This window comes from Python bivittatus, unplaced genomic scaffold, assembly GCF_059951505.1.
Source record: "Python bivittatus isolate LINGU-HERP-01145 unplaced genomic scaffold, Pbiv_v1 ctg000570_np1212, whole genome shotgun sequence".
NCBI classification, from domain to species: domain Eukaryota; kingdom Metazoa; phylum Chordata; class Lepidosauria; order Squamata; family Pythonidae; genus Python; species Python bivittatus.
Window position 1 is genome coordinate 1,601,870 of NW_028277097.1, and position 11,948 is coordinate 1,613,817.

Genomic DNA, 11,948 nt, shown 5'->3' on the forward strand with positions numbered 1-11,948 from the left:
CAGTCACAATGGAATGTAAATATCCAGCTCCTTGGCCAGGCCGGTCTGTTTGGAACGCTTGGGCGTCTATGGGAGGTTAAAAGCCGACGCATTTGATTGGAAGCAAGTCCCACAGGGTTCAAGCAGTGAACAGGATTGAGCTGGAACGGAGGCTTGTTATCAAACACAGAAAAAGCTCTTCTTCCCAGCCAAGAGCACTCGACCTTGGAGCCGCGAACGGCAGCCCACATCGCGGCGCGTTTTGCCGCCGCGGCTGACACAGAACACCGCCGCCCAGGCCAACCCGCGCAGAACTTCACCTGGGCGCGAGGGGACGGACTGACAAGCCGCGTTTGTGACGTCAGGGCTTTGGGCGGGGCCTGCCGCTGCCCTATAAAGGCATGCCGAACGGCCGAACGCTTCGCACAGCTAGCGGGGCAGTGGATCCCGGAGAGAAGGAGCGGGGTTGGGGTGCTGGGAAGGGCCAGCCGAAGGAGCAATGGATTTACTGAGGACTATCGCTTACCAGCCGGGCGGTACAGGAGCTAGCGGAGGAGGTGGCGGTGGCAGTAGTGGCGCTGGCAGTGGCGCTGGCGGTGGAAACAGCGGCAGTAAGATGGGGGAGCAGGCGCTGGGTAAAGCCTGCGGCGGGGACTCGCGAAGAAAGAAGGCGGCGGAGTCGTCCGACCACCACCATCACCACCACCACCACCATTCGCATTCGGCTCCCGAGATTTCTCGGATTATTACAGACCCCACCACGGGAAGGAGATATTGCCGCGGGAAAGTGCTGGGAAAGGTAAATGCCCGGCGGCGGTGGAGGTGGCGGCGGCGTTAGAGCCTGGGAACGTGGCTGAGCTTGGACCGGTCGCCGAAACACAGAGATGGTTGCAAATGAGGGCTCCGGCACCTCTGGGGTCCTCCCCCGCCCCAAATGTGCATTCTTGCCTCATCGCCGTTTTGGCATTTAAATTACTTTTGTTATGGTCTTGCATAGTGCTCGGTGGCTCCTCGCCTTAAGACACTTGATCGAATGACGCTCCCGTTTCTTCCCTCTTTTTGAAGGTTCCCTCCCCTCCCCTTTTTACTTTCTTGCCTTTATTTCTCTTCCGGCCGTAGGGAAAAAGTATAAATAAATGGAAGGATAAATGGATATTGAAGGCATACTCGGTCATGTGTGGCTCCCATCTCCTGGATTCGCCTTCTTCCCCCCCCCCCCCCCCCCGCTTTTCTTCTTCCCTGTGTCACCTAGCTCACTTGGAGCACTTGCCAGAAGTAGGTTGTTGACATGCCTAAGCCTCCAGTCCAGAAGGGTAGTTTCACAAAAGGATGTGAAAGACTCCTACACAGATTGTTCCTTCCATGTAGGGTGTGGGATAGTAAGTACTGTATACCATTATGGAGGAAAGCAGATGCAGAACATGAAGCAGGAATCCACACATCTGGGATTTTTCTTTTTTTCCTTTTTTTTTTTGGCATGTGGATACAGTAGAGAGCTTTAACCTGCTTGTGTGTGTATGTAGAAACATAGCCTGATTCATGCATGATGGGGTGGGAGTGCGCAGGAAGGAGATCTGTTGCCTTGCTATAAGCAAACATTGCTAGTTTGCCATTGTATAACAATTTGTTTGGACCTGGGTAGATTGGCTTCATTTTTAAACACTAGGAGAAAAAGGTTTTCTTAGGTTGCCTGTGGTGATAATTTAGGTCAGATTTGGGGGGAAAAAAAATCCTCATCACCATCTTGGACTCGTTGTGGGCGATCTGTTGTTCATAATTACATTCCTTGTTTTTTGTGATTTCCCAGTTGATTTTAGGCTCCTCGAAGGAGGGGAGGGGGAATATCTTGCTTTCTCACTGACTGTGCTTTCTCCTCTGCTTTGTGTCTGTAGGGTGGCTTTGCAAAATGTTATGAGATGACTGATCTGACCACAAACAAAGTCTATGCTGCAAAGATCATCCCTCACAGCCGAGTAGCCAAACCTCATCAAAGGGAGAAGGTGTGTGTTGACTGTGACTCTCCTTTCAGGAATTTCTCCAATTGCTTGGGTGGCCCTTCCCTTTTCCTGCAGTGGCTTGCTCACGTGTAAATCCTTTCTTCCCACGGATGGCAGGAAACAATACCAACGATGCTTTTGTTTGCCTCCCCCCCTTTCCAGATTGATAAAGAGATCGAATTGCACAGAATGCTCAACCACAGACACATTGTCCAGTTCTTCCACTACTTTGAAGACAAGGAGAACATTTATATTCTCCTAGAATACTGCAGCCGAAGGGTGAGCATCCAGTGGGAGAAATCCAGTACTCGTTTACGTGGAAGCAGCAGCTAATGTAAAAATGTTTAAAATGTAAAAGGTATCTTCAATAGGCAGTCTTTATTCCTTGCCCTAATGCTAGTATTTACACACACACACACACACACACACACACACTCATGCTTAATGTGTGATTTCAGCAGTGTAACCTTCTTTTATATATATTTTTATTTCTATTAGTCTATGGCTCACATCCTGAAAGCAAGAAAGGTATTGACGGCACCAGAAGTGCGATATTATCTAAGGCAGATTGTATCAGGACTAAAATACCTTCATGAGCAAGAGATCTTGCATCGAGACTTGAAGCTAGGTAAGCTGATGTTCTCTCCCAAATGTTGGGCTTATATTGGATATTGAAAGAACAGGGTGTTTTTTCCCCTTATGCATTGTTTTACTTCTGTTTATATTGCACTCCCAGAGATTAATTGATAGAATCAGCTCATCTGGCAAGAGAGCCTTGGAATGCTTGAGTAATAGCATTAAGTAGTCATTCATAAATAACAGTTGGCTAGCTATTTGCTGTCCTCCACTAGACACAAGTCAGCACTTGTCTAATATGTTAATCACCTGGGATTCAGCTGCCTTTTTTTCACTCTTATCTGTAGGTAATTTCTTCATTAATGATGCCATGGAATTGAAAGTGGGTGACTTTGGGCTGGCTGCAAGGCTTGAACCACTGGAACATAGGAGAAGGTAAGGCTTTAATTAACAGGGTTCAGTGTCTTCTCTTGCTTTGAAGTCTTGGGTTTTAAGTGGGGAGACTTTATGGCTTCCCCAGTATGTAAAGACTGGCCTTTAAGACATGGTGTCTGATGACTGGGCAGTATTATTTATCATGGTTTCCACTTGCATAGTTTACTTTAGAAGTGAAGGGGACTTTTAGCTACTGATGAACTGCAGTTTCCAGCATCTCACAGCATGAGCCACATTATCTGAGGCTGCTACCAGTGATAACTACCAACAACTGGGAGGTCACAAGTTTCCCACCTCTGGGGTCAACTCATGCTGGCTTTCTTCTGTCTCTGAACAATTCCAGAGTATTGCAGGACACAGATGCATTTAGAGAAAGTCAACTAAGTGAATTGCCTTAAGGATGGGAGTTACTGAGATTTCTGCAATATCAACAAAACTGTACCCTAATGAATCTATACATAACCTATCTTATGGAGTGTAGAATCAAGGATAACTTGGGGTAGTTTGAATAAAGGAGTATTAAAGGGTTAATGGTGAACCTTCCCAGTATGTAGCTAACAGCCAAACTAATAAAAGTAAACATAGTTTTTTAGGCAATAATATAGACACGGCTTACATTGCCTTTTTCAGATATGCTGTTGAACTTCCTAGTCTAGTCTATACTCTTACATTTCCTGGTGGTCTCATCCAGGTCCTAACCTGGTCTAACGCTGCTTAGCGTATTTGAGATCAGCCAGGGTTGGCTAGATTCCGTCACCTGCCGTAGCTGAACTTATACTGTAGTTGAAGACATTGATTTGACAAGCTTGCATAAAGCATACTGTAAATATTTGTATGGGTCACAGGAAGAACCTGACAACAGTTTATTCTTCTGAAATGATAGATTCTAAATTCTGGTTTTACTCTGTTTCAGAACAATCTGTGGCACACCAAATTACCTTTCCCCAGAAGTCCTTAACAAACAAGGGCATGGCTGTGAATCTGACATATGGGCCTTAGGCTGTGTCATGTGAGTATTTCTTGATATTAAGCTGAGTTTTCAAGCCAGTGCTTGAAATAATGATAAACTTGTTCTTGTTTTTTAAAAAATTTATTAAAAAAAAAAACTAAATACATGTACATAGGCATTTACACTACAGCAGAGTGAATCAGCTGTAATGTAAATGATTGATTTCTGTATCTACTCTCTAACGTGTGGACAAGCATGATAGATCTATTTGTAATAATTATAATAGATACTGAAAAATGGAGATGGAATAATTTTGATTATGAATTTCAAAAGCACAAGAAGTCTCAAGCTGGTCAAGAACATAAGAACACTGTTGTATAAAATAGGTACTGGTTATGTTACGGACTGTGTTTAGTTAAAAACATACCACATAGCCACGTGTTGCACTATGTTGGTATAAAGTAACGTGTGATGTATTTTCTACCATTTTGACGTCTGGTATCTCCATGGCTGCATAAACTGAGCAGAACTTGCTCATTTGTTATTTGGCAGATAATGAGAGCCCTGTCTTTGTCTTCTAATAGGTATACAATGCTATTGGGAAGGCCTCCATTTGAAACAACCAACTTAAAGGAAACTTACCGATGCATAAGAGAAGCAAAATATTCTTTACCGTCGTCTTTGTTGCCTCCTGCGAAACATTTGATTGCAAGCATGCTGTCCAAAAATCCAGAAGACCGCCCTAGCTTAGATGACATTGTTCGGCACGACTTCTTCTTGGTGATTAATAGTATTTTTGCTTTTGGAGTTTCTTTTTTCAGTAGTGAAGCTGGCTGCTGACAATTGATTGTATGTATTCTCTTTCTACAGGGTTTCACTCCAGACAGGCTTCCAGCTAGCTGTTGTCACACAATTCCTGACTTCAATTTGTCAAGTCCGGCTAAGAATTTTTTCAAAAAGGCTGCCGCAGCTCTCTTTGGAGGCAAGAAGGAAAAAGCAAGATACTTTGATGCTCACAGTAAGGCATCCATTTATATCTGGGGGCCTTTTGTTGAAAGTGCTTTTGTTTTTATCTGGCTACATATTTGTACAATCTTAGCATCCTTAGCTTCCCTCCTCTAAGCAATAAACCACTGGTGGGCACTTAGTAATGAACTACCCCTATTTCTAAATAATTGGTATGTTGGGGTGCAGGAACAACAAAGATTTTAGGTTCTCCTGCTATTAAACAGTAATGCCAGTCTCTATCAGTTAATTATTGCCTGGAAACTGCAGTTTGTGCAATGAAGCTCTTGGTAATGATTACACTGGAAGGCAAATCTTGACAAGTGTCTATAGCAAAGAAGCTTGCCTAACAGATACATGGCAGTGCACTTTAGATATAGGAATCAAATTTGCTGAATCTGCTTTTTTTTTTTAAATTTCCCAGATCGATTGGCTAAAGAAGATGAAGAAATATATAAACTTAGGCATGACTTAAAGAAGACCTCAATAACTCAGCAGGCCCTGAAACACAGAGCGGAAGAGGTAACCACAAATTACCCATATTCTGCATCCTTCTGAAAGTTTCGGAGTATTTTAAACATAATTAGAAGGGGCTTGCAAACAACTTGAGCGTCAGCAGCTTGAGCACAATATTGCGAGCTAGATGTAACCTTTAACAATTGTGTGCAAGAACTCCATGCTTCCATTTGTTCCATCTCTCAGTAATACACATTAACTGGCATCTGCTTCTCTGCTCTATGCAATTTTTTAAGATGCTGAACTCTGTCTGTGATTGAAAACATCACTGCACACAGAATTTATTGGCATCCTCAGACTAAGACATGTATGGTAGGGGCTGAAGCTGGTGGGAGTTAGGTACAGTAAGACAGTTCAGTGATCATTGGCTAAAATGCGAAATGGAAGTGATGTGCCAGGCTTAAATGCTGTGAATATTTTTTTATTCCTTTCAGATATTCTTACCAGCCTGCAGACTTTTTTTAAAACTTGTGCAAATTTCTTTATGGCTTGCTTTTGTGCACCGCTTTTGAATGCATTACAGAATTTGGGAGTATATAGTTTGAAGGAATACTTACTTGTATATTCATCTGAGGATTAGCCACATAAAAGTGGATCAAACAAAATTCTCCCTATCCCTTTCATGAAAATAAGTCTCTCTTTCATCTGATGCTCAGTGGCTATGGCTTCACTGACAGGAATCTTACAAAAAGGTTTAAATGCACACTGTGCCTTTCTGTCATGGGCATTCTTGCTATGCGCTTTCAGAAATAGAGCGGCAACCGGCCTTGGGTTCAGGTAAAAAAATAACATTTCTTTTTTTTTTTCCAGGAGATCCAGCCTTCCAGCACCACTGTAGCAAAACCTGGTGTGCTAACAGAAACCAAGCAAATAGATGCAATCCGGATGATAGTTCGAGGGACCCTGGGAAGTTGCAGTAGCAGCAGTGAATGTAAGTGTGGCACAAGGGCTTCCTAGTGTTGAACAGGTGGGGTGGGGAGTTCCACCTGGATGGTTAAAAGAATAGCTTAAAATAAAGTACAGTCTTTGGAACGTCTTTTTTTTCCTTCTCTCTTACATCTGTGGGGCTATCTCTAAATAAAAAAGCTAAATCTGATGGAAAAACCCACGGGCTGTTTATATCTTTCTCTAAACACCCCCAAGGAATCAGGGTTTTGGGGAGTTCTGAGATTCTGATGGATCTCTCAATTGTTCTTCCTTTCTCTTCATAGTGGGGTTCTAACTCTGTATTAAAGCTATTCATGTTATTCCTGTAAGCCATCTTGGAGAGCAAGGCAAAATAATCCAAGCTGAGATGGCAAATGTTTGTAAATTTCTCTGCCTAAAGCATATTCATGAACTCTTCTATCTCCTGCTAGGCCTTGAAGATAGTACAATGGGAAGTGTGGCTGATACTGTCGCAAGAGTGTTGCGTGGATGTTTACAGAACATGCCGGAATCTGATCATATTCCCAAAGAACAGCTGGCTGTCTCCTTCCAGTGGGTCACAAAGTGGGTAGACTACTCCAACAAATATGGCTTTGGCTATCAGCTGTCTGACCACACTGTGGGTGTTCTCTTCAACAATGGTGCACATATGAGCCTTCTTCCAGACAAAAAGTGAGTAGCCAGCCAATTATAAATCAGGCTGTTCCATGAGCTTTCATTCCATCTACTTAAGCTTAACCCCTTTGTACCTTTGCTTTTGGTCTTCCAGAACAGTCCATTACTATGCAGAACTTGGTCAATGTTCAGTTTTCTCTGCTACTGATGCTCCAGAACAATTCATCAGTCAAGTCACTGTCTTAAAATATTTTTCTCATTACATGGAGGAAAACCTCATGGATGTAAGTTAGACCAAAAAGGTGGGAAATGTGGCTAATATGGTAGCTTATATGGTGAGCTCTGTTCTAACTTTGATATGTGCTGTTCTTAGGGCGGGGATCTTCCCAGTGTCACTGATGTCCGCCGACCAAGACTTTACCTCCTGCAGTGGCTGAAATCTGATAAGGCATTGATGATGCTTTTCAATGATGGCACATTTCAGGTAAGTTGGGTAACATACTTTTCCTGGAGCTTAGTCAAAACTCTGTAGGACTTTCCCTTAGCATCACTGGCAGAAGACCCGTGAGAATATGGTTTTATATGCTGATCAAGCAACCTAAGGAGGTTGCTTTCATCCTCTTACAACAAGTAGCATAACTGGCCTAATTAGCTGTCCTACATAAAGGATGAGCTACTGTTGGCTTTCTGGGCTTAATAACCAAAAGTGCCTGTTTCCAAAGCTGAGGGTATCAGTCATAACTATTAAAAAAACATATTTGAAATCAAGATTTCTTCTCATAAAATATGCAGAAAAGATGTGATACAGAAGAATATCAGAGGTATACATTTACTGAATTGAAACATTATGATTGATAGTGCTGTGTGAGGTCTAGTAGGTGCCCTTTTGTGTATCACCAGGCATTTCCATGAACTGTTTGTTCAGACTGGCCCTTCATAATAAGTCTAGGAAAAGATGCAGCTGCTTTAAGGAGTTGTAAACAGGTGCTAGGTGAACATCCCCATGCACCCTAAAGCACTTACTACCTTCTGCAAAGTTTTCAGTTGACATCAAGATTTCTCAAGTCATAGAAAGTGCTACAGAATGCTTTAGATATGTACAGTTGACTTTATACTGTCTTTACAGACATAACTTTTATAGTATACAGTGGGATTTAACTTCCAAGTAAAGGGCACTGGCTTGAAATTTTCCTGTTAGAGAAATTTATTGTCTCTTAAGTAGAATTCTGCAGTGCATGACCAGAATTTTCTTTTTAATCAAGCCAGTAAAAATCAATATGATTTTAAGAGTATCTAACAATCAGTATGCAGAGTTATTATACTGGGCATTTTCCAAGAGACCCATTTAAATCAGTCTATCCTGAATGAGACCCAGCATGGCAAGCATTTAGCTGACAAGTTGAATAGGTCCAACTGTTGAAGATAATATTAAGTGTCCTGGTGTGGGGAGGTTGAAACAAACATTAAGTTGCAATTCTTAATTCTTTTGCAGGTGAATTTCTACCATGATCACACAAAAATCATCATCTGCAACCAAAATGAGGAATATCTTCTTACCTATATTAATGAAGATAGGCTATCTACCACATTTCGTTTGACGACTCTTCTGATGTCTGGATGTTCTCTGGAACTCAAGCATCGAATGGAATATGCACTGAACATGCTGTTGCAAAGATGTAATTAAAAGAACTCTTCTAAAACCAAAAAGGACTTCTCTCACTGAAGTCTACAGTGAAGGCAGTTGGATTAAAAAAAAAAAAAACCTAGCATGTTGATGGATGAGTGAGGAGTAGGGACTGGTACGATGAAATGTCTCATCTTATGTACTGGGCTGGGACCAGACATGAAGCTTGTAGTCTTTGTTGGATTAATGGTGTGACCAGGAATCCTTTGGAATGTAGCTTTCCTTGGTTCACTCCTTTTGAAAGAGTTGAGTTGGAAGAGATTTTCTGCAGCAAACAGTTCTGTTGGAGGACTTGAAACTGTGAATAACACTTGAGGAATTGGGAGGGCGATCTCATTGTTGTGGAATAACTGTAAGAGGCAGCTCATGGCTGCTTACTTAAACTGTGAACTATGGCCATATTTTTTTCTTTTCTTAATTCTTCCAAGAACTGATCACACTTGTGGCTGGCAAAGTGCATTCCTTGTTAATAATCTTTTTTTATTTATTACAGCCCAAAGCAAAGTATTTATTACATACATTTTTTTGTAATTGTGATTTTTAAATATACATTTGTTGGCAATAAAGAGTGGGGAAAACCTGAAGTGATGGTTTCCATATGATTTTTCTCTGGCATGCATTGTGTTCCAAGAAAAAGTACAAGGCAATACTCAGAGGAAAATGTTTGATTGCTAACCCTGAAAGGGAATGACAGCTGTCAGTCTGCATTATGAATGAGTAAAAACCAAGGTTTCTGTCCAAATGAGCCTACATTTTTACTTGCTTAGTAGATCTGCTTTACATAACTTGTATTGATAGTGGTGGGGCTGTGGGACAGTGGAAATTAAAATAATAGTAGTTTAACACAATTCCTATTAGTTACCAAAGCTGGGATCCTTACACACTTTCCTGACAAGAGTCTTGGAGAAAATTTTGCTTTGCGCTTTTTCATACAGATGAGAACAAACTATGCACACACCGTACCATTTTTGGAATTTTATGCTGCAGTTTTCAACGGAGAAATTGGCTCAAAATATGAATTATAGGGGAAAATGGATGTTTTTAAGGTTTGACTTTTTTAAGGATTGATCTAACTTAATGCAATATTTTAACATAACTCATCCACCATAATGTTTGGTTTAATTGTTAGGCAAAAAACATGACTTATACCCAAAGGAATTCCATGTACATAATATCAGAAACAGTTTGGATGGGATGTGAATACCCTTTTGATAGGCTTATACTTCTTTGATAATGCTAGAATTGTTGATTATTACAAAAAAGTGCTAGTATTGGTCCTGTAATTTTGAACCCATAATGATTTAACAACTGAGTAAATAAGGAGTTGTTAATGTTCAATTTTCCACTGACAGGTATATACAGTGTATGAAAAAAAAAAGGTACCTTAATTTATTTCCTGGATTTTTCTTTTCCCTTAATTATCTCTCTCATGACACTGATGCATTGTGAAGGAATGTAGAATTTGGCAGATTAGACTTACAAAAAGAAATAAAAAAAAGTTTGGGGATTTCCTACTTAACTGATGCAAATAAAATGATTCAACAGTTAATCTTGCTTAAGGGGTAATTGGCACAATAAAGAATTTAAAGCAATATTAAAGGCACATACCTTCTGCACTGTATTAACAATTAGCTTGGCCACTGCCAATATAAACAAAGTCTAGCTAGGGAAAGGTATGAACCAACACCAGATCTGATGAAGGTTAACCACAGTTTCCATAATTTGAGTTGCAGTTCTCCTAGATCAGTGTTTCTCAAACTTGAAGTCCACACGTCTTCAGGTTCCCAAGGCTGAGGAAGACTGTCCTAGATAAAGCTTTTGTAGACAAAGCTACTGGCCTACTGCATATGTCTCTTTAACAATGCTTCTCATTGTAACTGCATAAACATTTGAATACCCTGATAGGTAGTGCAACTTATATCAACCAAGTGGCTTGATTCTGTGTCTCCTAAACATAAAATCTGGTGTGCAGTTGTTCACAGAACCTAGTATAAAAGGAAGAGATTTCACAATTTTGGCTGCTATTTGAACAACGGAGATTTCAGCTGTTAAGTTTAGGAAAGCAGCCTTGTTTTACAGCAATGATCCATTGCCTGCTGTTTTCTGATTCTGGAAGGTTTACTATCCGTGATGCTGTAGTTTGTGCAGCTATATTACTTCATTTTTTAACTGTGCCCTCAACAGTGTTGGAGGACACCACAATAACCCTGACTGAACAGTGAGAGATGAAATGTTTTGGGAAAGTAGGAATGGTCATATCATCTTGCCATACCCTTGAGATAAAATTATTATTTATACCTTACTCTGGAGGCATCCAAAGCGAAGTGCAGGACTTCATAATAGCTCTCAAAAACTGACACCATCATCCCTTTTGCCACATACAGACAACCCAAAGGTAAGGATGTTCCTGCCCCTTGGTCTACTCTCCTTAATGTTCTGTTACAAGGAAATCCATCTGCATTTTTGAAAGCGAAATCTTGCCAGTGATGTTACTTGTGCTTCTTGGGCTCCAGACGGATGAATTACCTTTTGTTTTTCCTGATATTTAATTATAGTAAATCTCAATGTATATCATAGAATGAGGTGCTTTTTTTAAAAAAAAAAATCACCTTAAAATTCATACATTCGGTGCATGTTTCTTTAAAGACAGGTATGTTTGTTTCCAATTTTGACCAATGTACGTGGTTTCTCAAAACAGTTCCCCATAATATAGAATAATGTTCATAAATATATGCATTTTTGTATTCATTTCTCCTTGGCACTTTTTGTAAATGGGAAGTTGAAATTTGTAGTTAGGGTTAGTTGGGCATGTTTATTTGCAGTTTGGACCAGCGCACATGTTTTTTTCAGAACAGAACTCTATAATATAGTATACTTTTCATGAATACATGCATTTATGTATTTGTTTCACCCTAGCATACATTTTTAATGAGAAGTCGAAATGTGTAGTTTTCTTAATTCTGTAGTGCACATATCACTAAATTCTAGCACATGTATTGGCTTGAAAATGCAAAAAGAGATTTGAAATTAAAATATACATTTAATTTGTTCTTATTCCCCCCCCCCCCAACCTGGAGGCATCAGGACTTGCTTATTTCATAGCATAGCTGGTACCAACAGCAAAACATATAATGAGAGAATGGAGAAGTGTGGGGGTTTGAATGCCACTGCAGTAGAAAGAACACGATGGCTTGCTCATAAGTCTATAAAGAGACTTCATTCTGTATACAGCAGACTGGAGGGGGTTGCCATGGATTTATTCACC

The 11,948-nt window shown here is 40.7% G+C and overlaps 1 protein-coding gene across 1 annotated transcript; it reads left to right on the top strand.

Moving 5' to 3' along the window:
• Positions 1 to 395: 395 nt before the first annotated feature.
• Positions 396 to 11,411, top strand: PLK2 (polo like kinase 2). Its single transcript, XM_007428364.3, has 14 exons — positions 396 to 778; positions 1,872 to 1,979; positions 2,139 to 2,255; positions 2,475 to 2,604; positions 2,900 to 2,987; positions 3,901 to 3,996; positions 4,521 to 4,716; positions 4,807 to 4,954; positions 5,366 to 5,463; positions 6,268 to 6,388; positions 6,816 to 7,056; positions 7,154 to 7,283; positions 7,373 to 7,483; positions 8,492 to 11,411. The coding sequence occupies exons 1-14, from the start codon at positions 479 to 481 to the stop codon at positions 8,681 to 8,683; spliced, it is 2,076 nt and encodes a 691-aa protein (XP_007428426.1). The 5' UTR covers positions 396 to 478; the 3' UTR covers positions 8,684 to 11,411.
• Positions 11,412 to 11,948: the final 537 nt, after the last annotated feature.